This window comes from Ruditapes philippinarum, unplaced genomic scaffold (genome assembly GCF_026571515.1).
Source record: "Ruditapes philippinarum isolate M1 unplaced genomic scaffold, ASM2657151v2 ctg10548_1_1_1_1, whole genome shotgun sequence".
Taxonomy (NCBI): domain Eukaryota; kingdom Metazoa; phylum Mollusca; class Bivalvia; order Venerida; family Veneridae; genus Ruditapes; species Ruditapes philippinarum.
In genome coordinates, this window is record NW_026858701.1 from 1469 (window position 1) to 26479 (window position 25011).

General features: G+C 33.7%; 1 protein-coding gene across 1 annotated transcript; it reads right to left on the bottom strand.

Annotated features, from left to right (window-relative positions):
• Window positions 1–1111: 1111 nt before the first annotated feature.
• LOC132753986 (ubiquitin-conjugating enzyme E2 Q2-like) lies at window positions 1112–24735 on the bottom strand (the record flags this gene model as incomplete). The annotated part of the gene is given in 8 exon segments (XM_060744567.1): window positions 1112–1188; window positions 5786–5879; window positions 6437–6517; window positions 8601–8677; window positions 10154–10230; window positions 15877–16031; window positions 16398–16520; window positions 24369–24735. Coding segments are annotated over 8 exon segments (948 nt in total), but the record flags the coding sequence as incomplete, so codon positions are not given.
• Between the last annotated feature and the right edge of the window lie 276 nt (window positions 24736–25011).

Below are 25011 nucleotides of genomic sequence, written 5' to 3' on the forward strand. Positions count from 1 at the left end.
TAAAATGTGAAATATGCATATACTACTGATTTTAATTTCAAGTACAAAAAGAGAAAAATAACTAGTTGTTTGATACCCTTGAATATTACAGCAATGTTTATATGACATAAAATTTATGGTAAAGTGAACAAGTGGATAGGAATGAAATTTTTTTAGATTTTTTTAAGTTTTTTAGTGCTTGCCTATAATACAAAACATTGACAGTTAAGGGCCATAATTCAAATAAAAATCTTTGACAGAATTACCTTCTCCTGGACATGTTTGGGAATCATGATTGTAAACAAGTATTCCAACTTTCAAATTAATATCTCAAAACAGTTCAGTCAAAAAAGTGGACTGGTACTAAAAACTTAACCAAGATTCTAATGTCGATAAAAGGCCTTAATTTTTAAAACAAATCCTTGACAGAGTTACCTTCTCTTGCGTACAGATGGGGGTAATGATGTGAAATAGCATTAAAAGTTTCAAAGCAATATCTCAAAGGGTTAAGGCAATAAGTGGATTTTACCCATATTCAATGTATTTTCTAAGTCAAAAAGGGGCATAATTCTGTCAAAAAACCTTGACAGAGTTATGTCCTCTTGTCTGTTGATGAAGGTCGTGATGGTAAACAAGTATGGTCAGTTTCAAAGCAATACCTCCAATGGTTTTGAAATAAAGTGAGGTGGTACAAAAAACTTAACCAAGCTCAATACACTTTCTAAGTCAAAAAAGGGCCATAATTCTGTCAAAAACCTTGACAGAGTTATGTACTCTTGTCTGTAGATGGAGGTTATGATGGTGAACAAGTATGGTAAGTTTCAAAGCCATACTTGTAATACTTCTGAAATAAAGTGGGGTGGTACGAAAAACTTAACCAAGGTGTGACGCCAACGCCGACGCCGACGCCGGGGCGAGTAGGATAGCTCCCCTTTTCATAGAAAAGTCGAGCTAAAAAGGGGTATAACTCCTAAATATATTGCTTCCAGGAATGAGGATAATGCACCTTGTCTCACAACTGCATCTTGTAATACTGGTCAAGTATTCAAAGTTTTCAATGACAATGCAACAATCATATGACTTAATTTTTTTTACTTTGAAACAGACAAGCTAAAAACAAACAAATTTATACCTCTATGTCATTGGTTGGTGTCCAGCCAGATTTTGTCAACATTTCCATACATATACTGCCACCTATGGTAACATGACCTGTAAAAATAACATTAAACATCTTAAATTTTGGAGCTGACTTTTAAAAAAAAAAGTTTGAGTGGTGTCAGTTATCTATATGTATATAGCATAAGTGTGCAAGCAGTATAAAGATCAGTCACCTATACTATTCTTTTATGATAATATTTTAAGTATTCTAGTATTATCAAGCTCTTTAAAATGATAATCAAGTAAAACTATTGACATATGTTAAGCTGCAAAGAGCTAAATCATACAGACTAAACATTTTCTAGGACAAAATAACAGCTTAATTAGTAACCATGATTTAAGTAAGGTGCACTTTAAAAAGATAGTTAGTTTCATTAACTATGTAATTGTTAGACAGCTAGGACTGGTCCTGAATTACAATTTTGTTGAATCCATGTAATAGCTTTGTGAATTATTCTATATATCAACAAAATACTGTTGTGCAAACATGGTCATCATCATAATCATAAACTAATTAATAAATGATAAATCTATTTGCAAAACATGTTATTCTACTTGACTATCAATTCCATTAAAATCATTTCCTGTCACTCCACTACCCTTTGTAAGTTAAGAGTAACAGAGCGAAAATGTTGATCTGATTTTAATAAGATTACTTGACTATAAGACATTAGTCTTGAGAGATTCTGTAACAAGTTCATTTTAAGACTTATAACATTACCTCCCATATTAGCTAGCAATTCTTTACAATATAAATTCAAATCATCAAGTCTTAGTCATATTACTGCAAGTATCATTATCAACTGAGAAACTCATAAAACATCAGTAAATATAGATTTGTCAGACTGGTTTTATGACTCAATATTTGTGTGCATAGGTTTCTTTACCTTCGCAACTGAAACAATTATTAAATTTTTATTTTGGTTGGGTTTGTGATGCACCAACACAATAAAGGTCATATGGCAACCTTCTAGCTTTATTGCTGATGATACCTCAGATGCCCTTCCATGCATTATTTCAAGAACAAATGGACACCTGAGTAGAACCACTAACCACTGAAGTTTCCATAAGCAAGCTGGATAACTTCCTCACATGAAAGAGTCCAAAGTCACAGCGAGTCAACCCCACAGCGATGATGAGCAAGTGGTTCGAAGACCATTCTGCCATGGACATTATTATTATATGGATGTGTATATAAATGGTTGAAAGATTAATACATGTCCATATATTATGACAGACATTTTTCTAAGAAATTTATAATACAGAATTACTTTGAGGGAAAAATTGCTTCATAAATTGATAGCAGTTATGTATTTATTAAGTCATGCTTAACCAATAACAAGAGGGCCCTGGATGGCAACACCTGAGAAATAGGTTAAACGGTCAAAGTGGAGCCCTTTTCACCAATAAGAAATAGTGAAAATTAAAACATTGCAAAAAACACCGGATTTACTGTACATATAAGAAAAATTCAATGACCCCCCCACCCCCCGGGCCAATTTTGACGTTAGGGGTTTTATTTCAACAAACATGGTAGATATACACTAGAACATGTTTCATGTCAAAAATCTTAGCTCTTACTCTTTTGTATTTTAACTAGAAGATTTCTACTCTATACATGTATATATAAGGAAAATCAATGACCCCCTGGGGCGGTGCCAAATTTGACCCTTGGGCTTTCATTTGAACAAACTTCGAAGACATCTACTAGAAGATGTTTCATGCCAATTATCTAAGCTCTAGCTATTTTGGATTGTCAGAAGATTTTTTTTATAGTTTCTACGTTCTACCTCTTTTTGATTTTTTAAAGTTTTTACTATATACATATAAGGAAAATCAATGGCCCCTGGGGAAGGGCCAATTTTGACCCTAGGGCTTTTATTTGAACAAACTTGGTAGACATCCACTAGAAGATGTTTCATGCTAGTATATCTAAGCTCTAACTCTTTCGAAATTTTACAAGAAGATTTTTTTAAGATTTTTGTAAAAAAATATTTCGGTTGCCATGGCAACCAGAGTTCTTTATGGAATTCAATTCTTTGAACTAGACCTATCACTGAAGGTGATTAATACCCCCACCAGCAACTTTTTGAAAAAAAAGTAGTCTGAAGAAAAATTTGAACACAAACTATCAACTGTGTACAAAAAAATATTTCAATTAATTGTAATCGCAACTGGGGTCTCGAAATAAGCTTGCTATACACCAAGTTTGATTACAATATCTCATTCCTAACTCTAGTTATTGTCCGGAAACCATTTTTCTATTTTTAGTAACACTGTAACGGTGACCTTGACCCTAGGGGGTCAAAATGCAATACCAACTCAGGTCTTCATATAAGCTTCCTATACACCAAGTTTGATAACAATATCTCATTCCTAACTCTAATTATTGTCCGAAAACCATTTTTCTATTTTTCTAAACGGTGACCTTGACCTTGACCCAAGGGGGCCCAAATGCAATACCAACCAAGGTCTTCATATAAGCCTGCTATACACCAAGTTTGATAACAATATCTCATTCCTAACTCTAGTTATTGTCCGGAAACCATTTTTCTATTTTTCTTAACGGTGACCTTGACCTTGACCCTAGGGGGTCCAAATGCAATACCAACCCAGGTCTTCATATAAGCTTGCTATACACCAAGTTTGATTACAGTATCTCATTCCTAAGTCAAGTTATTGTCCAAAAACCATTTTTTCTATTTTTAGTAACGGTGACCTTGACCTTGACCCCAGGGGGCCCAAATGCAATACCAACCCAGGTCTTCATATAAGCTTGCTATACGCCAAGTTTGATAACAATATCTCATTCCGAACTCTAGTTATTGTCCGGAAACCATTTTTCTATTTTTAGTAACAGTGACCTTGACCTTGACCCCAGGGGGTCCATATGCAATACCAACCAGAGTTTCCACATAAGGTTGCTATATACCAAGTTTGATTACAATACCTCATTCCAAACTCTAGTTATCGTCCGGAAACCATGATGTGGACCGACCGACGGACGGACCGACCAACCGACAAGCTGACTCCTATATACCCCCCCTAAACTTCGTTTGTGGGGGTATAATAAAGTACCATCAGCACTGTGTACAAAGAATTATTTCAATTTATTGCAATCCCAACTATCTTGATCTTGATATAAGCTTGCTATACACCAAGTTTGATAACAATATCTCATTCCTAACCCTAGTAATTGTCTGGAAACCATTTTTCTACTTTTAGTAACTGTGACCTTGAACCCAGGGAGTCCAAATGCAATACCAAGTGCGGTCTTCATGTAAGCTTGCTAAACACCAAGTTTGATTACAATATATCATTCCTAACTTTAGATATTGTGCGGAAACCATTCTTCTATTTTTAGTAACGGTGACCTTGACCCCAGGGGTTCCAGATGCAATACCAACCGTGGTCTTCATATAAGCTTGCTATATACCAAGTTTGATTACAATATCTCATTCCTAACTTTAGTTATTGTCCGGAAACCATTTTTCTATTTTTAGTAACGGTGACCTTGACCTTGGCCCCAGGGGGTCCAGATGCAATACCAAAAGGGGTCTTCATATAAGCTTGCTATATACCAAGTTTGATTACAATATCTCATTCCTAACTTTAGTTATTGTCCGGAAACCATTTTTCTATTTTTAGTAACGGTGACCTTGACCTTGGCCCCAGGGGGTCAAGATGCAATACCAACCGGGGTCTTCATATAAGCTTGCTGTACATCAAGTTTGATTACAATATCTCATTCCTAACTTTAGTTATTGTCCGGAAACCATTTTTCTATTTTTAGTAACGGTGACCTTGACCTTGGCCCCAGGGGGTCCAGATGCAATACCAATCGGGGTTTTCATATAAGCTTGCTATATACCAAGTTTGATTACAATATCTCATTCCTAACTTTAGTTATTGTCCGGAAACCATTTTTCTATTTTTAGTAACGGTGACCTTGACCTTGGCCCCAGGGGGTCAAGATGCAATACCAACCGGGGTCTTCATATAAGCTTGCTGTACATCAAGTTTGATTACAATATCTCATTCCTAACTTTAGTTATTGTCCGGAAACCATTTTTCTATTTTTAGTAACGGTGACCTTGACCTTGGCCCCAGGGGGTCCAGATGCAATACCAACCGGGGTTTTCATATAAGCTTGCTATATACCAAGTTTGATTACAATATCTCATTCCTAACTTTAGTTATTGTCCGGAAACCATTTTTCTATTTTTAGTAACAGTGACCTTGACCTTGGCCCCAGAGGGTCCAGATGCAATACCAACCGGGGTTTCCACATAAGGTTGCTATATACCAAGTTTGATTACAATACCTCACTCCAAACTCTAGTTATCGTCTGGAAACCATGATGTGGACCGACCGACGGACCGACCGACCGACCGACGGACCGACCGACCGACAAGCTGACTCCTATATACCCCCCCTAAACTTCGTTTGTGGGGGTATAATAACTTTTGTAGAGCTTCATGCAAGGAACATCTCTGCAAAGTTTCAACAAATATGGCCGAGTGATTTAGGAGGAGAAGTTTTTTAAAGGAATTGTTGACACACGCATGGACGATGACCAATGGGCCATCACAAAAGCTCACCATGAGGACAGTGTCCTCAGCTGAGCTAAAAATACCTCAACTCTCACCTGTGAGAAATTTGAATCTTGGCCGTGTGACCCTTACAAATGGTGGGGCCATCGGATAGTCACCAGGAAACTGCATCTCTAAATAAACCACTGGCTGTAACCACAGAAACAATAAAATTGACATAAAAATTTGACAAAACTCTGGTAAAATTTAAAATATTTACAATGTAAAAGGAAACAATACATTATAAAACAGATTAAAGCTGCTGTGTTGGTTTGCTTGTAATCTTATATTTTATTGCAACCTTATTTATAACTAAAGGTATTCTGTCCTTTCTTTCATTTAATAAAATACTTAAAAACACACATTTACATAACTACATAAGAAATAAACTGATAAATATGTATATAATAGGAGCAATTACAGAAAAACTAAGCAGCTGCCATGAACATTTCACTGTAATGACAAATACTTCAATAAGTTCAAGCTTTGAATGATAAATAGTACAAACAGGAGGCCCAATTTAACTCTTACACCCAGAATGAACATTATTAAAATATTACCATTATCAAAAATATTACCAAACTTTTTTTCAAAATCTATGCAGCATTTTTGGAGTTGTTGTTTAAAGAAAAAACAGTAAATAAAGTAACAAAGCTTACCTTCACGGGGAGCTAAAAAATCATGTGTTACAAAGTTTTAACACTCACCTCTCTTTTATGATTTTCTGCCCACTTTTTTATATCTTTCCCTAATGTAGTGTCTGCAGAAAAACCAGTTAACTTCACATCCTTCAAGTAAAATGTAAGTATGTACATTCAGCCATTAACAACATTTTCCGGAGTTTTCATATTGACATATATGCAAAATTAAAACAAAGAAATTCTATAGAACAGTTTTAATTTTGCCTATATGTCTATATGAAAACTTCCGAAAACGTCCTTAAATAATTTGTTTTTAATAAAACAGTTGTGCTCTAGCAAAGTTTTATTTTTCATTCTGGTCACTGTGACCATGACCTATTAACCTCAAAGTCAATATAGAGTATCAACTAGCCATGGGCCAAGTTTCATAAACCATGGCTTATTCCCTGGCAATCTATTGACCTGACAAGAATGTGGCATACATACAGACAAATATATGGACTGACCCAATCACACTTAAAAAAGTGTAGGCATTAAAAACTGACAATGTTTGTGCTGTCTATATCTAACACATTGAATAATTGAAACAAGAGGGCCATGATGGCCCTGAGGTCGCTCACCTGTATATAGCCCCCCCCCCCCGGGCCAATTTTTACCCAAGGGCTTTTATTTGAACAGACTTGGTAGACACCCATAAGAAGATGTTTCATGCTAAACATCTAAGTTCTAGCTCATTGGGTTTTTTAAAAGAAGATTTTTTAAGTTTTTACTATACACATATAGTTAAAAACAATGACACCCCTGGGGCAGGGCCAGTTTTGACCCCCGGGCTTTTATTTGAACAAACTTTGTAGATATTTACTTAAAGATGTTTCATGTATAATATCTAAACTCAAGCTATTTGGGTTTTTTCAAAGAAGATTTTTAAGTTTTTGCTATACACATATAAGGAAAATCAATGACCCCCGGGGCCGGGCCAGTTTTGACCCCAGGGCTTTTATTTGAACATACTTGGTAGACACCCATTAGAACATGTTTCATGCTAAATATCTTAGCTCTAGCTCTTTGAGTTCTTTAAAAGAAGATTTTTTAAGTTTTTACTATATGCATAAAGGGAAAATCAATGACCCCCTGGGGCGGGGCCAATTTTGACCCCAGGGCTTTTATTTGAACAAACTTAGTAGACACTCATTAGAAGATGTTTCATGCTAAATATCTTAGCTCTAGCTCTTTGGGTTCTTGAAAAGAAGATTTTTTAAGTTTTTACTATATGTATTTAGGGAAAATCTATGACCCCCTGGGACGGGGCCAATTTTGACCCCAGGGCTTTTATTTGAACAAACTTGGTAGACATTCACTAGAAGATGTTTCATGCCAAATATCTAAGCTCTAGCTCTTACGGTTCTTTAAAAGAAGATTTTTTAAGTTTTTACTATATGCATATAGGGAAAATCAATGACCCCCCAGGGCGGGGCCAATTTTGACCCCAGGGCTTTTATTTGAACAAACTTGGTAGACACTCACTAGAAGATATTTCATGTCAAATATCTTAACTCTAGCTCTTTGGGTTCTTTAAAAGAAGATTTTTTAAGTTTTAACTATATGCATATAGGGAAAATCAATGACCCCCTGGGGCGGGGCCAATTTTGACCCTAGGGCTTTTATTTGAACAAACTTGGTAGACACTTATTAGAAGATGTTTCATGCCAAATATCTAAGCTCTAGCTCTTACGGTTCTTTAAAAGAAGATATTTAAAGATTTTTCTTCCGGTTGCCATGGCAACCAGAGTTCTGCATGAAATGGAATTCTTTGAACAATCTTGATAGAGCTTCATACAAAGAGTATTCCTGCCAAGTTTCATTAACATTGGCCTTGCGGTATCATAGAAGATGTCCTTAGACTATTTAAAATGTGGACGGACGACAGACGACGGACGCCATTTGGTTGGCCATCCTAAAAGCTCACCTGCACTTTGTGCAAGGTGAGCTAAAAAGGTGCAAATATATAAAATGGTTTCCCATTACAATAAAATCCATCACTACAAGCAACTGTCCCATGAATCATATAGTTTTATAGAACTATCCTTTTATTTCAAGCTTTGAATGTACCATTTTACTTTGATTATTTTCAATATTAAAATATCAAAAACTGAGCAGTAAACCAGAATATAGCAGATCAGACTGCATATACAAACATAGCTCTTAACCGTTCCAGCAATCAAAGATTTACCCATATAAATAGATTGTCTCCCCTTGGTGTTCCTTCTATACCAAATTTGTGTGCCTCTTTTTTCATATTTTTCAAGTCTGAAAAGTAAGATTTTTATTTTTTAAATATTAGTCACATGTTTATATATGATGCCTGGTCAATAAGTTGATTTTAAAAAATAAAATAAATAAAAACTGTAATGTAGGAAGAGTAGCATTCACAAGACAGACAGGTCAGGAGTCAAGCTAACTTCAAACTTTTTTTTGCCGGGCTATAAAACTATAAACATGTAAGACGAATATTGGTTCATAAATTTTTCATAAAAAAGATGTTGTTAAAATGTTTCTATTTCTTGCTTGAATTTTCATATTGCTGTAGATCTCTCAATTTGGTAGGTACAAACATGCCAAATAAGCTAACTGGATTTTTAATTATCACATAACAGGAAAAATACAAGCATACATTCTGCTCTTACAGTTCATGTAAACCTTCTTAAGTTAAAATCAACTTTTCTTACATGACATAAATATGACTTGAATAGGCATGACAAGTTATTTAGAACAATTTGGAAGGTATATCAGGGCTCTCAGTAGGGTCAGAATTTCACGAGTCAAAGACTCTTTGGCCAAAATTTTCATGAGTCAAATCATTTTTTTCTAGTGTCATTTGACTACATGAATCATTTTTATGTTACAAAAATGACTGTATTGGAGGTCATTTTTGGAGATTCCAAAGTCTAAATTGACAGAAAAAAATGCTTAATTATAAATGTCTATATCCCCTCCACCTTAAAAAAAAACAAATAAAAAAAACAAATAAAACAAAACATGAATTGCTGTAAAAGAATAAAATAAGCAGCAGCTTTTCTGTTAAAATATATAAAAAAAAATATCTTTACTGGTATGCTATATCATATTAATTTTAAATACCAAAATGTACTAGGAATATTTAATGGAAAAAGAAATAACAAATGCACAGGTACTCCAAGTAAATCAAAGACGTATTATAAACCTTTAAAAGCAATCAATAATTGACACCTCAAGTATGTAGTTCTTATCAGTTGTGTAGAGCTATTTTTAGCGCTGTCAAATTGCAGCCACTGAATTGTCTTGCTTCAGTGCACAGGCTATAAACAATTGCCGTGTGTAAAGCATTTTATACACAGCTTATATACTGCCTGTTGACATTTTTAATAAGTGTGATTTGAACATATGTAGGATTTGATAGATAATTAGGGTGGATTTAAGGTAATTATTATTGCATAGCTGAAAATCCCATGTGGCAAATTGACTCTTGAGCAGATTTTATCACGTGTCAAATTTGTGCATTTCCCGATTTTCACGAGTCAAAACCCGGATCCCCGTGTCAATCGAGAGCCCTGCGGTATATGGTACTGTAATTTTACAGGCCTTTCCAACTTTTTCTTAACAGCAGTTTCAGGAAATAAGTCAAAAAAATTGTTCAAGCCAAAGACTGGCATCATGCTAGTATAGATGTATAAGTATAATATACCCTTAAAACTCACATAATATCTTCTACAAGTTTACCAGTATGACAATGCTATAGAAGAGTACCTTTAACAAGTCTCTGGAATGCAGTTGGATTTGTCTTCCCTCCAAAAAATCTCTCATCATCTTCTTCTGAACTTACTCTGTAATAGAAAAATTAATTATTCTTTCTGTATTTGTATATAAGTACTAAACACAGTCATTAGTCATCACTTTTAGTGGTTTTATTTTTCATGCCTTTTTAAATAAACAGGGTTTTCATTATTAACGGATAGATGATCCATATCATAGGTTAAAATTCTGTCAAAATTGGTTGTATTTTCAACCTGTATATTAAAATATCATCCTTGACAATTGGCAAAACTGGTTGTTTTCTTAGGCACATCTGTTGCCTCAGATAAAAATGAAAACCCTGACGGACGGACAGTTCAAAACTAATATGCCTCCCTTCGGGGTATGCACAACGTCTTGCAAAGAAATGCTGCTGTGCAAAAAACGTTTTAATTGCTTTGGTAGATTGAAAATTATATATTCACCATCTGAATTACATATTAAAACCAGATACGCACTGCGCTTGTCTTGCTCACAACGAGGTTATGGTGCTCACAACGAGGATTAAAGCAAACAAGAGGGCCATGATGGCCCTGAGGTCGCTCACCTGTATATAGCCCCCCCCCACACACACCCATAAGAAGATGTTTCATGCTAAACATCTAAGCTCTAGCTCATTGGGCTTTTTAAAAGAAGATTTTTTTAAAGTTTTTACTATACACATATAGTTAAAAACAATGACACCCCTGGGGCGGGGCCAGTTTTGACCCCAGGGCTTTTATTTGAACAAACTTTGTAGACACTTACTAGAAGATGTTTCATGCTTAATATCTAAACTCTAGCTATTTGGGTTTTTTCAAAGAAGATTTTAAGTTTTTGCTATACACATATAAGGAAAATCAATGACCCCCGGGGCGGGGCCAATTTTGACCCCAGGGCTTTTATTTGAACAAACTTTGTAGACACTCACTAGAAGATGTTTCATGCTTAATATCTAAACTCTAGCTATTTGGGTTTTTTTCAAAGAAGATTTTTTAAGTTTTTGCTATACACATATAAGGAAAATCAATGACCCCCGGGGCGGGGCCAATTTTGACCCCAGGGCTTTTATTTGAACAAACTTGGTAGACACCTATTAGAACATGTTTGATGCTAAATATCTTAGCTCTAGCTCTTTGAGTTCTTTAAAAGAAGATTTTTTAAGTTTTTACTATATGCATATAGGGAAAATCAATGACCCCCTGGGACGGGGCCAATTTTGACCCCAGGGCTTTTATTTGAACAAACTTGGTAGACACCTATAAGAAGATGTTTCATGCTAAATATCTAAGCTCTAGCTCATTGGGCTTTTTAAAAGAAGATTTGTTTAAGTTTTTACTATACACATATAGTTAAAAACAATGACACCCCTGGGGCGGGGCCAGTTTTGACCCCAGGGCTTTTATTTGAACAAACTTTGTAGACACTTACTTGAAGATGTTTCATGCTTAATATCTAAACTCTAGCTATTTTGGTTTTTTCAAAGAAGATTTTTTAAGTTTTTGCTATACACATAATAAGGAAAATCAATGACCCCCGGGGCGGAGCCAATTTTGACCCCAGGGCTTTTATTTGAACAAACTTGGTAGACACCTATTAGAACATGTTTGATGCTAAATATCTTAGCTCTAGCTCTTTGAGTTCTTTAAAAGAAGATTTTTTAAGTTTTTACTATATGCATATAGGGAAAATCAATGACCCTCTGGGGCGGGGCCAATTTTGACCCCAGGGCTTTTATTTGAACAAACTTGGTAGACACTCACTAGAAGATGTTTCATGCCAAATATCTAAGCTCTAGCTCTTAGGGTTTTTTAAAAGAAGATATTTAAAGTTTTTTCTTTCGGTTGCCATGGCAACCAGAGTTCTGCATGGAATTAAATTCTTTGAACAATTTTTAAAGGTGACCACCAAAGGAACATTCCTGTGAAGTTTGGATGAAATTGGCCTAGTGGTTTATGAGGAGATGTCATTTAAAGTAAAAGTTTACGGACGCCGGACAGACGGACGCCGGACGAAAAGCGATCACAAAAGCTCACCCTGTCACTTTGTGACAGGTGAGCTAAAAAGGGTATATCTTCGTTTCTATGAAGACTTTCAGGTAATAATTTAAGCCGAAGACTTGTGGGCATCTGTTTTAGGTTAGAATGCACAAAACTTCACCAGAATTGACGTTTTTAATGTTAAATTTGGTCCGGAGAGAAGTTGTCTCCAGTTTTCCAGCTACCCCGAGTGACTGCGTCGCACGGTATTTCCATCAAATTGTCCACCAACAGGCAATATCTTTACATGTGCATACTCGGAAAACACATCGCTAGCTAACTGCATTCCGATATTTTTTACATAAATGTATAAAAAAAAAAAAAAAAAAAAAAAAAAAAAATTATGCTATTACGGAAGAAATATTGCAATCCAGTATCATTAATAAACACAAACGTTATAGTAATATAACCAAGTCTGAAATGGAGTCGCTACCTAAACTGTCACAAGATAAAAGTATAATTATAAAGAAAGCGGACAAATCGAACACTATCGTTATTATGAATACTGACGATTACCGACGGGAAGTTTTACGTCAACTCGAAAACAACAGCTACTATGAAAAATGTACGGAAGATCCTACAGAAATTATTAAATGTAACATATCGGAATGCATTGATAAGATTAAAGAAACAAACGACTGTATTTCAGATGAATTTGATGTATTTCCAACGAACATACGTACACGTGTTTTTATATCTTACCTAAAACACACAAATCTCCAGACTTCACACTGCCATTAAAGTATCCGGGTAGACCTATTGTGTCAGGATGTAACTCACCAACAGAAAATATTTCAAAGTATCTCGACTTTATACTTAAACCACATATGCTTAGATTGCCATCATATGTAAAAGACACCACAGATTTCATCAACAAATTACGTAATATTAAACTACAAAGCAAAAACACATATTTGGTAACACTAGATGTCTCTTCACTTTATACTAATATACCACATACGGATGGAACTGATGCGTGTTTGTATTATTTAAGACAAGGAAATAATAACAGCAGACTTTCGTCAGATGAAATTGTTAAACTTTTGAAACTTATTCTTGAAAATAACTACTTCAAGTTCGGGGATGACTATTTTCTTCAGAAAATGGGTACCGCTATGGGAAGCCCAGTCGCCCCCGCGTACGCAGCACTTTTTATGGGGAAATTCGAAGAAGATTTTTTGAAAGATAGTCAGCTTAAACCGTCATTGTGGCTTCGTTTTCTTAGACGATATTTTTATGCTTTGGGATCATTCTCTTGAAGAACTTAACACATTTATTGACAAAATCAACAATGTTCACCCAAGCATTAAATTCACCCACACATATCTCAACAATCTGTTTCGTTTCTTGATGTTCAAGTATCAAAAGGAAAATCGTACGAACTTCAAACTAATGTTTATGTAAAGGAAACTAACAACCACCAATATCTTGATTATACATCCTGTCATCCAAAACGGTGTAAAGACGGAATACCCCACAGTCAGGCTAAGCGTTACAGGAGAATTATATCCGACGACGACGTGTTCTCTACTTCACTGAGCAAACTACGAGAATTCTTCATAAGTAGAAATTTCCCTGAGACGGTTATAGATTCAGCGTTTCTTCACGTGTCACAGATGTCACAAGAGGATGCCTTACGGCCACAAGATAAAGAAAAGAAAAACGTTCTTCCATTTATTGTGACATATAATCCGTCCTTACCTAATATTGGAAATACTATTCATAAATATTGGGACCTACTAAATCTGTCAAAAAACGAAGGTGTTAAAAATATTCACAATAACTAACACCCATAATTGCCTATAAACGTCCAAGAAACTTACAAGACTTTTTAGTTAGATCTAGATTTGATACTGACAGTGACTTTACATCACATTCTGGAGGTTGTTGTAGAAAACGCTGTTCTCATTGTGTTCGTATTAATAGTGGTACGTCATTTTACAGTTCAAATACAGGAGAGATATTTGACTTACGTCAACATACTAACTGTCAAACCAAGAATTGTATATATTTGATAACATGTAAAAATGTAGCATGCAGTATGTTGGTCAAACCAAACAACCTGTGTCTAAACGAATGAATAGCCATAAATTTGATATATGCAATTTTGTAGATCCTGCATTCTCCACTAATGTTGCAAATCATTTTAATAAGGACGATCATAATTTTACCGACTTTTCATTTATGCCCATAGATGTTGTTTACAATACTTTAGATCGTTTGTGCAAAGAAACATTTTGGATTCATAAGCTAAAAACTCATTTTCCAGAAGGAATGAACACAAAGTTGTTATACTCAATTAAATAATTCATAAAATATCAATCCACGCTACAAATGCTAGAATTACGCCACATAGATATTTGTTTTTTCCTATTATCATTTTTTATAATTAAACCCTATAGGAAATATTTGTATTTATTAATCCGATATCTATTGTGTCGTTTTTATATTTTGATGCTTTGTTTGGTGCACTTATCTCTTTTATCATGAATTGGAATTGTTCGTATTTGTTCGTTTTTCCGCAAAAGTGGGCGTGACGTTAATTGTAAAATTACGACGTCACGTCCGTTGATATTATTATTATTTATTTACCTTGAAAAAGGCATACATTTGCCGAAACGTTGGAAAAATAAAAAATGATATTATACGTGTTATTGCTGTGACTTTATTATTTTACATAAATGTATGTAATCTTCAAAAATTATGAAAAATCCACCTTGTTTATCGTGTCACACGTCCTAGATGGGTGCTCACAACGAGGAACGGAAGTTGCTCACAACATTTTTACAGATGGACATTTTACACTCGTGAGTTAAATGGGCGTGATAAATCTCTATAGGTAAATGGTTAATGTTACTCATGTTCAGGCCACTTATTACTCACAACTGTTAATTTTAATTCTGCTATTTATGTCTGGATGCTATCCAAATTCTAGAGTAGCAGAGTCAGGGAATCCGACAAAGTTCCAATAGACAGAGACCATTTGAGCCGTGTCATGACAAAACCAACATAATGGGTTTGCGACCAGCATGGATTCAGACCTGCCTACGCATCCGCGCAGTCTGATCAGGATCCATGCTGTTCGCTTACAAACCCTATTACAAGTAGTGAAACTGATAGCGAATAGCATGGATCCTGATCAGACTGCGCGGATGCGCAGGCTTGTCTGGATCCATGCTGGTCGCAAACCCATTATGTTGGTTTTGTCATGACGCGGCTCATTTGGATCATACTCCTCAAGTTTTAAAATAACAAGAAAACAATGAATATCATGACTAAACAGTATAGAAGAATAAATCATACCTAATATCTGGTTATATGACTATATCCTCTCCTTTTATAATCAATGTTCTCCATTTGATACAAGTGTTTAAGCCATGTTAAAATACTGCAAAATCTTTATTATTTGTGGGGAACTAATTTTCGTGGTTTTTGTCGATAGGTCAATCCACGTATTTAATATCAAACAAAATTTCATTTCGTCTGCTTTAAGATTATCTTGCATTGCGGTATTTACATTTAACCTTTTGGAGAAAAATTAACAGTCCATGAATTTAAGAACTTCTGAAAATATTCTTTGTGACAAAACCAAAAAATTTCATGCCTAGGAAATAAAATGAATTCACAGTATATAGAGTAAACTGAGACATTTAAACTCACTCTTCAGGTGTTTTATTTCTTACTGCAGATTCCTCTTCTACATCATCATTGTAATCATAAAAATTGGCATCATCGTCATCATCATCAACGTCATAATCATCATCTTCTTCCATTTCTTCTTTATCTTCTGTTACTGGCTTACTTTTATTTAATACCTATGACCAAAAGACACAACCTCAAAATACTTAAAGGCACATTTTATAATGACTCAGAAATGAATATTTTTTTCATTCTTTAGAAAGGGCAATAAGAGTTTTATCAAGTTTATATAATGGTATTAGAGAATTTTAGATGCTTATGATTATCACAAAAGAAGCAAAATGTAAACAAAGTTGTATCAGAAAAGATAACTTTTAAACATTAATTATTTCACTACTAATGAGACCCAAACAGGTTTTCACTTGAAACTTATATTAAAACATACATTGTAAAGTAAATACTTGTGATATATATAAATCATAAAATACTTATGCAAAACAAATTTGATAAAAAAAAAATATATATAAAAAAGAAGGTTATACCAAAGGTAACACTGAATTGATCTTATCTAGTATTTCCTGGATTGTTTTCTGTCTCTTTGAGTCACAAAATTCTAGTATTACACCTAAATGTGGCTGTAGACTTGAATCTTCACTCCATACTGACTGAAAATAACAGGACTTTAAAATTCAAAATTTTCCTTCATGCAATTAGAAATAAAAACAGAATCATTTAAGGGAACTTTTCCTGCTAATGCTGTTGTCTGCCCATGTTAAGAATCAACACCTTAATGTGTAAATTTTCCTACTTAGTATTTAGTGTTTTCCCACATACATTTTTTAAATAATCCACCTTACTAAGTGAAAAAATTTGCATATTTTGAACCCTATTCCTCTTAAACTCAATTAGAAAGGTAAGTGGAATCTGCTTTTAAGTACATGTACAATACTTTTTGTGCTTGTTATCATACCGTGAATTAAACAAGTGCCTTAAAATTATCAAATACTGTTACACTGAATTCTCATAATTCCATGGAAAGAAATGACACATAGTCATACGGGTTAAAGCTCTTTCCATTTGTAAGTCTGAGGGTCTGAAGGACCAACTGTAAATTTGTTTATTTATTGCCAGGTACCAAATTCAATAAAAGCTGATCCACATTTAACTGTATAATGAAGTTCATAATTACATATATATACATTAATAGCTTTATCATTCTATGTATCTTTAGTTTCTCATTTTTCCTTTTATTCTATGTCAAAATCATAATCTCACACATAAATGCAATATAATGGGATAAGCAACTATGGACTAGATAAGTGGTGTTTATAATGCAGCATGCAGTGTTCAATCTAGAGCGCGCCATTGCGCCATTGACCCCCTGAAAAGGCCGTCGGCGCAAAACAAAATCAACTGTGGGCCCGACTGGGCGCACTCATAGAAAATGCCCTAAATGACATTAGAATGCTTTCTTAAACCTGATTAAGTACATAAAAGAAGTTTCTTGTGAATAATATTAATAAATACTGAATTCAAAACTGAAGTTTGTATTGAAAAACAAGAGCATGTTGGTAAGATAGTTTACCGCACTCGGTAACCCATTTAAAACCTTTATCGCTACGCTCTCTAGGTCCGCGTCTGTAAATACCATGTAGACTTGTTCTTCGTACCGTAACTATTACTTACTTTTGAGTCACAGTTTTTATGAGCAAAACAAATCGTCACAGATAATCCAATACGTGCGTGTAGTTATAGTTTTTTCACGGTCAAAACAAATAAATATGTAATAACTTTGGAAAAAAAATAATATATATATGTGAAAAGTGCGAGTTAATTATAGAGAAGTGTGCATAAATTATTACGAACACACCTTCATCCAATTAAAAAAGTCTTAAAGATGGAGCAATCAAACACGATTGGCTAGGGAGTGTCTGACAATTAAGTAAATTAACTTTGATTGGTCTTTGGCTGGTCGGCGCTAAAACATTTTGCATATCATTAATCAATACAGACGTAAGAACTGCTGCCCTGACAAAAGATCAAAGGTACCGGTATGTCAATACACATTGTCTTAGCACCTGTTGACACTTTGTTTTTCGTTTGGATATATTGAGAAGGGTAAATGTTTTTAGCGACTATTGTAAGTTTATATTCTTCATAAACAAAGCTAATTTCAAAATATGATTTTCCTTTATATATCGGGCGCTGATTAAAAAACTGAACATCATTATCAAATATCCCTGGTAACATTAAAATAAGATTCATATTTTTCTTTGAACATTATGTCATCGCGTTTCTTTACCAATCAGTTCTTAAAATTGAGCCTGTATCAACGCTAATGTCATTTTTTTCAGTTGAGTTGTTTTGGAATTTTGCAACCGTTTTTGGTCTAAATATGGTACGTGAACAAGTAACTTAAAAGATACAATACCTTATTTGAATTTGATGTTCATTTTAAGTGTTGACCCCCTTTTTTCTCAAATGACCCCCTTTTGAAAAGTTTATGGGCCCGAAGGGCCCCCTGGGAATTTGTTCTAGATTGAACACTGGCATGTAGCATCCAAGTGACAGCCAATAAATTGATAAGGGAACTTGTTTAAAATAAATCATATAAAATCATTTAGATACAAAATGACAGTTCAAGTATTATATCCGTTAAAACTAATATCTTTCTTATTTACACAGTTTATTACTAACAACAAATACATAATTATTATATACATTATATTTTATCAGCATAATGCTGCATATGCTTCACTTAACTTCATGGCATGCTACATAAATGAATAGGGGTGTGCAAGATTCCTGGCATGATTATTGGATGACTTTCCCTACAGAGTTCAGTTGTCTTCAATGTACCCATCCTGTTACAGTATAAAAACGGGTATGCTGAAGACCATAAGCTAGTCACCTGATATCAAATGCTAGGTATTATACTTTATAGGTTATATATAACCCTTTAGCACTAAGCCCTCGCTATACAGTACAATCATGTTACCAGTTCCTGTACAGGACCAGTTCAGGTTTCTTCAATGCCATTTTTTAACATTTGAAACTTTTGTTGATAATGGCTAGACTTTAGAACAGTAGAATATCTGTCCAAATTTATTTTTAACATTATGATATTCCCATTATTATTTCTTCAATATTTATGTTTTTTTCTACAAAATCACTCAGATTACTAATAAGGTTAGATTAGGGGTTAGTGTTATGTGTTAGTGTAAGGGTTAGAGAGCTTTGTAATGGGGTTAGCTAGGCTTTTAAAACATGGATTTTGCCGAGGACAGATTCTAAAAGTGTTCTGTTGACAATGTAATGCAAAACGTGTGTAACCATCTGTTTTCATCTCATTTTCTCATGAATTATCCGTTACATAGGGTGAAGTGTCTTCAAAATTTGAGGGGTGAAGAGTCTGGGGGTGAAGTGTCTTGCTACCTATATAAAAACAACATTGAATGAGTTGGAACACTCTGATTCTGTGCTAGTCAAAATATTTTAACCTACGGGATTTTTAGATAATTTTTGACATGGTCAAAATCCCAAAGGTTAAAAACATGAAAGGTCTATTATAGGGTGGAAAACGCTTTTACACAAATATACAAATTCCTTGGTAATAATACGTTAATAAACATAAAATATATCATTTAACATTATTTAGCGAAAAAACAATCAAGAAAAGGCACCGCAATTCGTCAAAACTCAATATTTACTCTTTTTGTTTTGAAAGTTTACCTTTCCCTACCTCCCCGAGGATGAGTTGCACTACTGTACCGTAAGGTGTACTTCGAAAATTTAGTGGCTTTACCGTTATGCGGTAACATGCTACTAAATTTTTGAGAAAATTTATTTTAGTGTTTTTTTTTTAAAGAAAATAATTTGAAGACACAGTAAACAAACTTTATTGCAATATCATACAGTATTTAGGGAAAAAAACTTGAAAAATCAGTGAACAAAGTTTATAACAAAGTTTATAGCCAATTAAACCAGAGACATAGATAAACATAGTATTCAAAAGTATGGATAATGTTGTTTTACAGAAATGCTTCATAAATGTGACTTTGAACATACAGGTTATAGGTTACATATTACTTATAAAAGAGAAATTTACATAGATGTATGTTTTATTATTGAAATGGCCTACAACATTTAGTGAAAAAAACTGAGTTTAGATAAATATTTTTTTGTTTATAAAATTTTAACGGAAAAATACAGTAAAAGACTTTAAAAAAAGGCCACAAAGGTTTTTATCAAATTTGTTGGAATATAAAAACAATTTAATGTTTTAAATTTTGACCCCGCGCCGCATAACGTTCTTTTTGGTTAAAAAAAAGAGAATTTTTAAGTTAGGTTTAGTTTTAATTTTTAAAGATCTTTTAAAAAAAAAAAATTTTTAAAATAAAAAGTTTTGCTTTTACAATTTGGGAAAAGGAAGAAAAAATTGTATAATTATAAAAAATTTTGAAGAAATACGGGTTAATTTTTGGATTGCCCCTATTTAAAAGGGCCCGAAACCCTGTTTAAGGGAAAGACCCCTTTCGAGCTCGATCAAGCTTAACTGACAATAGCTTATCTTTTTAAAAAAACTTTCCCCATTTAACTTTTCTAAAAAGTTCAATTTTTGGAAAAAATTTGAATTTTTGTTCTTTGCATAATGAAATAAAAATTTCTTCGCCCAGCCTTATATATTTTTTCCCAAAAAAACTGGATTAAGGCCCGGCGCGAAACTTTCCCCGCGGAAATGATTTCCCTTTGGGTGTGGCCGGGGTTTTCTTTCATCGGTAAACCCCAGAGATTTCTTGTTTTCGAATCATTTCATTTGCAAAATAATTTAGAACGTTAAAAAGGTTTCCCACAGTGTGACACTTGTTATTTAAAAACGTTATAATTTCAAAGAATGGATTTTTGAAAGAGCATTTTAAGTCTTTAAAAAACAAAAATACTTTTAAAATTTTTATTTTAAAAATGAACAAAACGCGTTTTTTCAAGCCGTTATGGAAAAAAAGAAAGCATCATTTTTTTTTTCCACTGGATATGGAAAAAAGCATGTGTTATGTTGTTCCGCCTCTTCTTTTTGATCAGGTACAATTATTCAATATGTAATGTAAATGCAATGTTGTCAATGATAATTATAAGTGTTTGGAACACTTAAATCATCATATTCTTATACATCATTACAAAACGTGATAACACCAAGTTTCTTTTAATTTTATTGCATATTAGTAAAAAAAATAATTTCAATACGTAATCATATAACTTATTACGCAAGTCATATCTGTTGCAGAGAGATCCTTCGATTTCAACACACTGCAATGGTCGTTTCACCACTTGTCAGCCTTATGCAAGACCAACAACAGCATCTTTCTAATATTGGAATTTCGTCGACGATTTTGTCGCCTTCAGACGTAGGGGCAATGCTAGGTAAGAATCGGTATAAAATAATAAATAAGCATTGTAATTTATTTGAATCACGGAAACCGCAAGAACACCCTTGTTAAATATTAAATGCATCCGTGTTTTTAAAATCATTGAGACGCTCACTTATGACAATACATTAGTTATTATTATTATTTATTTATTTATTTTTTTGCAATTCTTTTATTAGACGTCGAGAAGAAACCCGTATATCGATCGTATTCTGCACACCAGAAGCACTACAGACATCCGCAGTTCGAAAACTTCTCATGGCAAAGACGTTTAACAAACGACTTTCTTTGCTTGCTTGTGACGAGGCACACTGTATCTCTGAATGGTAAGAATGATTATGTATATTTATATGAGAGTCGCAAAAATTTTGTAGTACGTATATAACTACTCATTACCGTTTATAGATGTTCGTAATTTTTAAAATGCTCATTTTCACAAATCTTTTATATTTAGGGGCAAAGCTTTAGGGGCCAAAAATATTTGAAGTAGCAATAGAAGGGGGGGCTGGGGGACGCTTTCCCCTTTTTAGCCCTAACGGGAAAAAGGTACAGAGCAGGTTTCAGAAGGATATCTGCCAGTACTTGATGATGACGGGACGGGGTTTTTTGCGTTTTCTAAAACCCGCCAGAATTTGGGGGAAATACGATTAAAATTTTAAAACCGTTTCCACACCAAATTTAAAAAGAAACATATTTTTAAAATCTCGTCCATTTATTTCTTTGAAAAACGAGACAATATCTTTTAAAAAATTTTCGATGGGGACAACTAAAAGAAAACCAAAACGGGAAAATTTTTAGCAAACGGTTATTTTTTAAAATTTATTTTTCAAAAGAATTTTAAACAAATACCATTTTTGATTGATACTAATTGGGTATGAATTGGTTTTTCCAACCCAACATATTCCTTGCAATACAAACCTCGTCAACTCCAGACTGTGAGTTGGAACTGAAATGGTTAAAAGAAGCAGCTGTTTCCAGAGAAAGCATGAAGAAGGTGATAGTGTTTTGCAGGTAAGCTTCATTTTTGTGTATATATTGGTAATTATAAGAATAATAGCTACTGGTCATTTATATTTCATAGATGCCATCATCACAATCTTCTTTGTTTTGCAATAGTTCGCTACACAGATAATTAATATAAATATAAAGTTCTAAGCATTATTAACCATCTTTATATCTTCATATACATCGGGCATTTGATAACTCTATATAACTTTGACAGGTTTCAAATACAAGAACATAATTTTCAAACCATTACCTTGTAAATGACAATGATAATAATCCGAAAGTCTTTTAATTTTATCCTGAATTGTACTTGTAATCTTACCAACGTCAGTTCAAAATCAGTTAATTTTATAGCTATGCCCCTCTGCAATCATCACATTATCATTATTATCATCATCATATCCTCCATCCCACTCATTCTTCATTTATATGCATAAATTAATATTTTTGTAGATCATACTCAGCTGTATACGACATTTGGTCATGGCTCACCGATAATCTCGACAGTGATTATGAATGTAGGATTGTAGAAATGTACCATTCAAGTACAGATGAAAAAAAAAGGAAGAGATTCTGAATGAATTTAAGAAGAGTGACAGTCAGATCAGAATACTTGTATGTACTGTCGCCTTTGGCATGGGTGTAGGCATCAATGATGTCGAGATTATCATACATTGGGGAGCACCAAAAAATACGCTGATGTACTGGCAGGAAGTTGGTCGGGCTGGGCGTGATGGAAGACCGTCATTGGCAATCATGTATCTCCATTCCCTAGATCTTTAATGAAGACTATAACTTCCGAAAAAATGAAAAGTGTTGTCAGATCTGAAAGTTGTGTGCGACAAAGTGTGTTAGACACGTTGAGAACGGCAGCAATGACAGAATCTCTTACTACAAGAGTTGTTTGTCCTGATTTAACATGTGAAATTTGCATATGCTTATCATGCTCGTGCTGCTCTAATTGTAAAAAACTCTGTAGTTGTATTGGTAACTCAGATATTGTCAAAGACTTTTTGAAAAGAGAAAATTAAAGATACATCTTTGCTGACATGAATGTCTTATATGTTAATGTCACAAAAATAAAAAGGTTGGTCTACGATATTCTTATTCGTTTTGTTTCTTTAGTGTAAATCTACAGCTGTCTAAATAATCAATGACTTATGTTTTTCAAATATGTTAGTAATTTTGGAAAGTCGGTACTGCTAAACAATGACAACAAAGTTGTTTTTAGTGAAAACAACTCTTTTTCGGTTAAAATACTTATACAATCAATTTTTAAAGTTTTAAACAGGTAAATTTAATAATTTATTATTTATACGTAATAATTAAATACCCGTAATATGGCCAAAATGTAGATAAAATATTGATCCGTACTAATGAAAAGTAAAAAATGGAAAAAAAGAAAATCTCTTCTATTTATAAATACATTCGTCGGCTTAAAATCAATATTAGAAAAAAAAGACACGAAATCATAGGCCTACAAACTATGAAGAGCAGAAAAAATAAGGGTTTCACGTAAAATAAATATAACCCAACTGACTGAACTACAACTGCAATATTGAATATTTATCGTAATTTTGATAACTATGTCAATTAAGGGCATAAGATATATAGCAGTTAAAAATCACTATAAAATTATCGTCGTAAAAACCCGCGTACATGATTCCGCATTGTGCACTTTACTGCTAAGACGTCACGCATTCAATGGCGAATAGGGAAATTGTATCGATGTGTTACAGGGTGTAGTTTAAATAGGATTATTGTCTTATGAACCTATGTCATATAATAAAGTGTGTAGAAATTACTTCTTAAGGAATATATCTTCAAAGGTAACTAATTCTTTCATTCCAATTTTGTTGTTTTATTGGTTTTTTAAGAATTTTTCTTCCGACTCAATTTTGAGTCGGAACGTCCACCACTAAATTGGTCTTTATTGTGTTCAACGCGCAGGGCGTAGCTCTGATCGCGTTGATATTTCGACTAATTCTGTGCTGAACTAGACCACTGATGGAATACTTATGTCTGTTTAACTTATGCAACTATAGTTGTTACATATGCGCCTAATGGATATCTATCAATGCTTACCCATAAACCATCATCAGAGTCTGGACACGTTACACTAAATGAACATGTTACACCACTAGACTTGTCAGTGTCAGTTGAAAATGTGAAAATAAAATCATAATCTTTTCTTTCAAAGTCACACGAATTGTACTCCTTTTTGTGTTCTTCAAGCCATTGCCTAGCTGCTTCTTCAATTCGCTCCATATTCGTATTGCTTATGTGAAAAGTTTTGTTTGATTTGTTACTGTAAAAGTTATTAACTTTCCTTTCGGTTTCACAATTCATGCGCTATTTACAATACATTACACAGATTGTCTGCAATCTTGTTATTGATAAACAAACATTTAAAAACAATATAAACCGAAAACTCTAAATTATAAACATAAATTCTATAATTTTACTCTATATTGTAAATACTTTGAAAGATAAATTCGGTAATGAGACTTTTATTACGTACAAAAAAACGTATAAATATTGGACTAAATCTTAAAAAGATTGCATTTAGACAACGGATTATTTTTCCTTACATCATAGAAATAAATATATCAATATATTTTGGAAGGAATTCGTGTCTGAATGTAACATAACTTGTAAAATATTTCTAAAAAATTTAAAAGCTAAACTGAACAGAATAAGAATAATTTTTCCAAGAAAATTTATTACG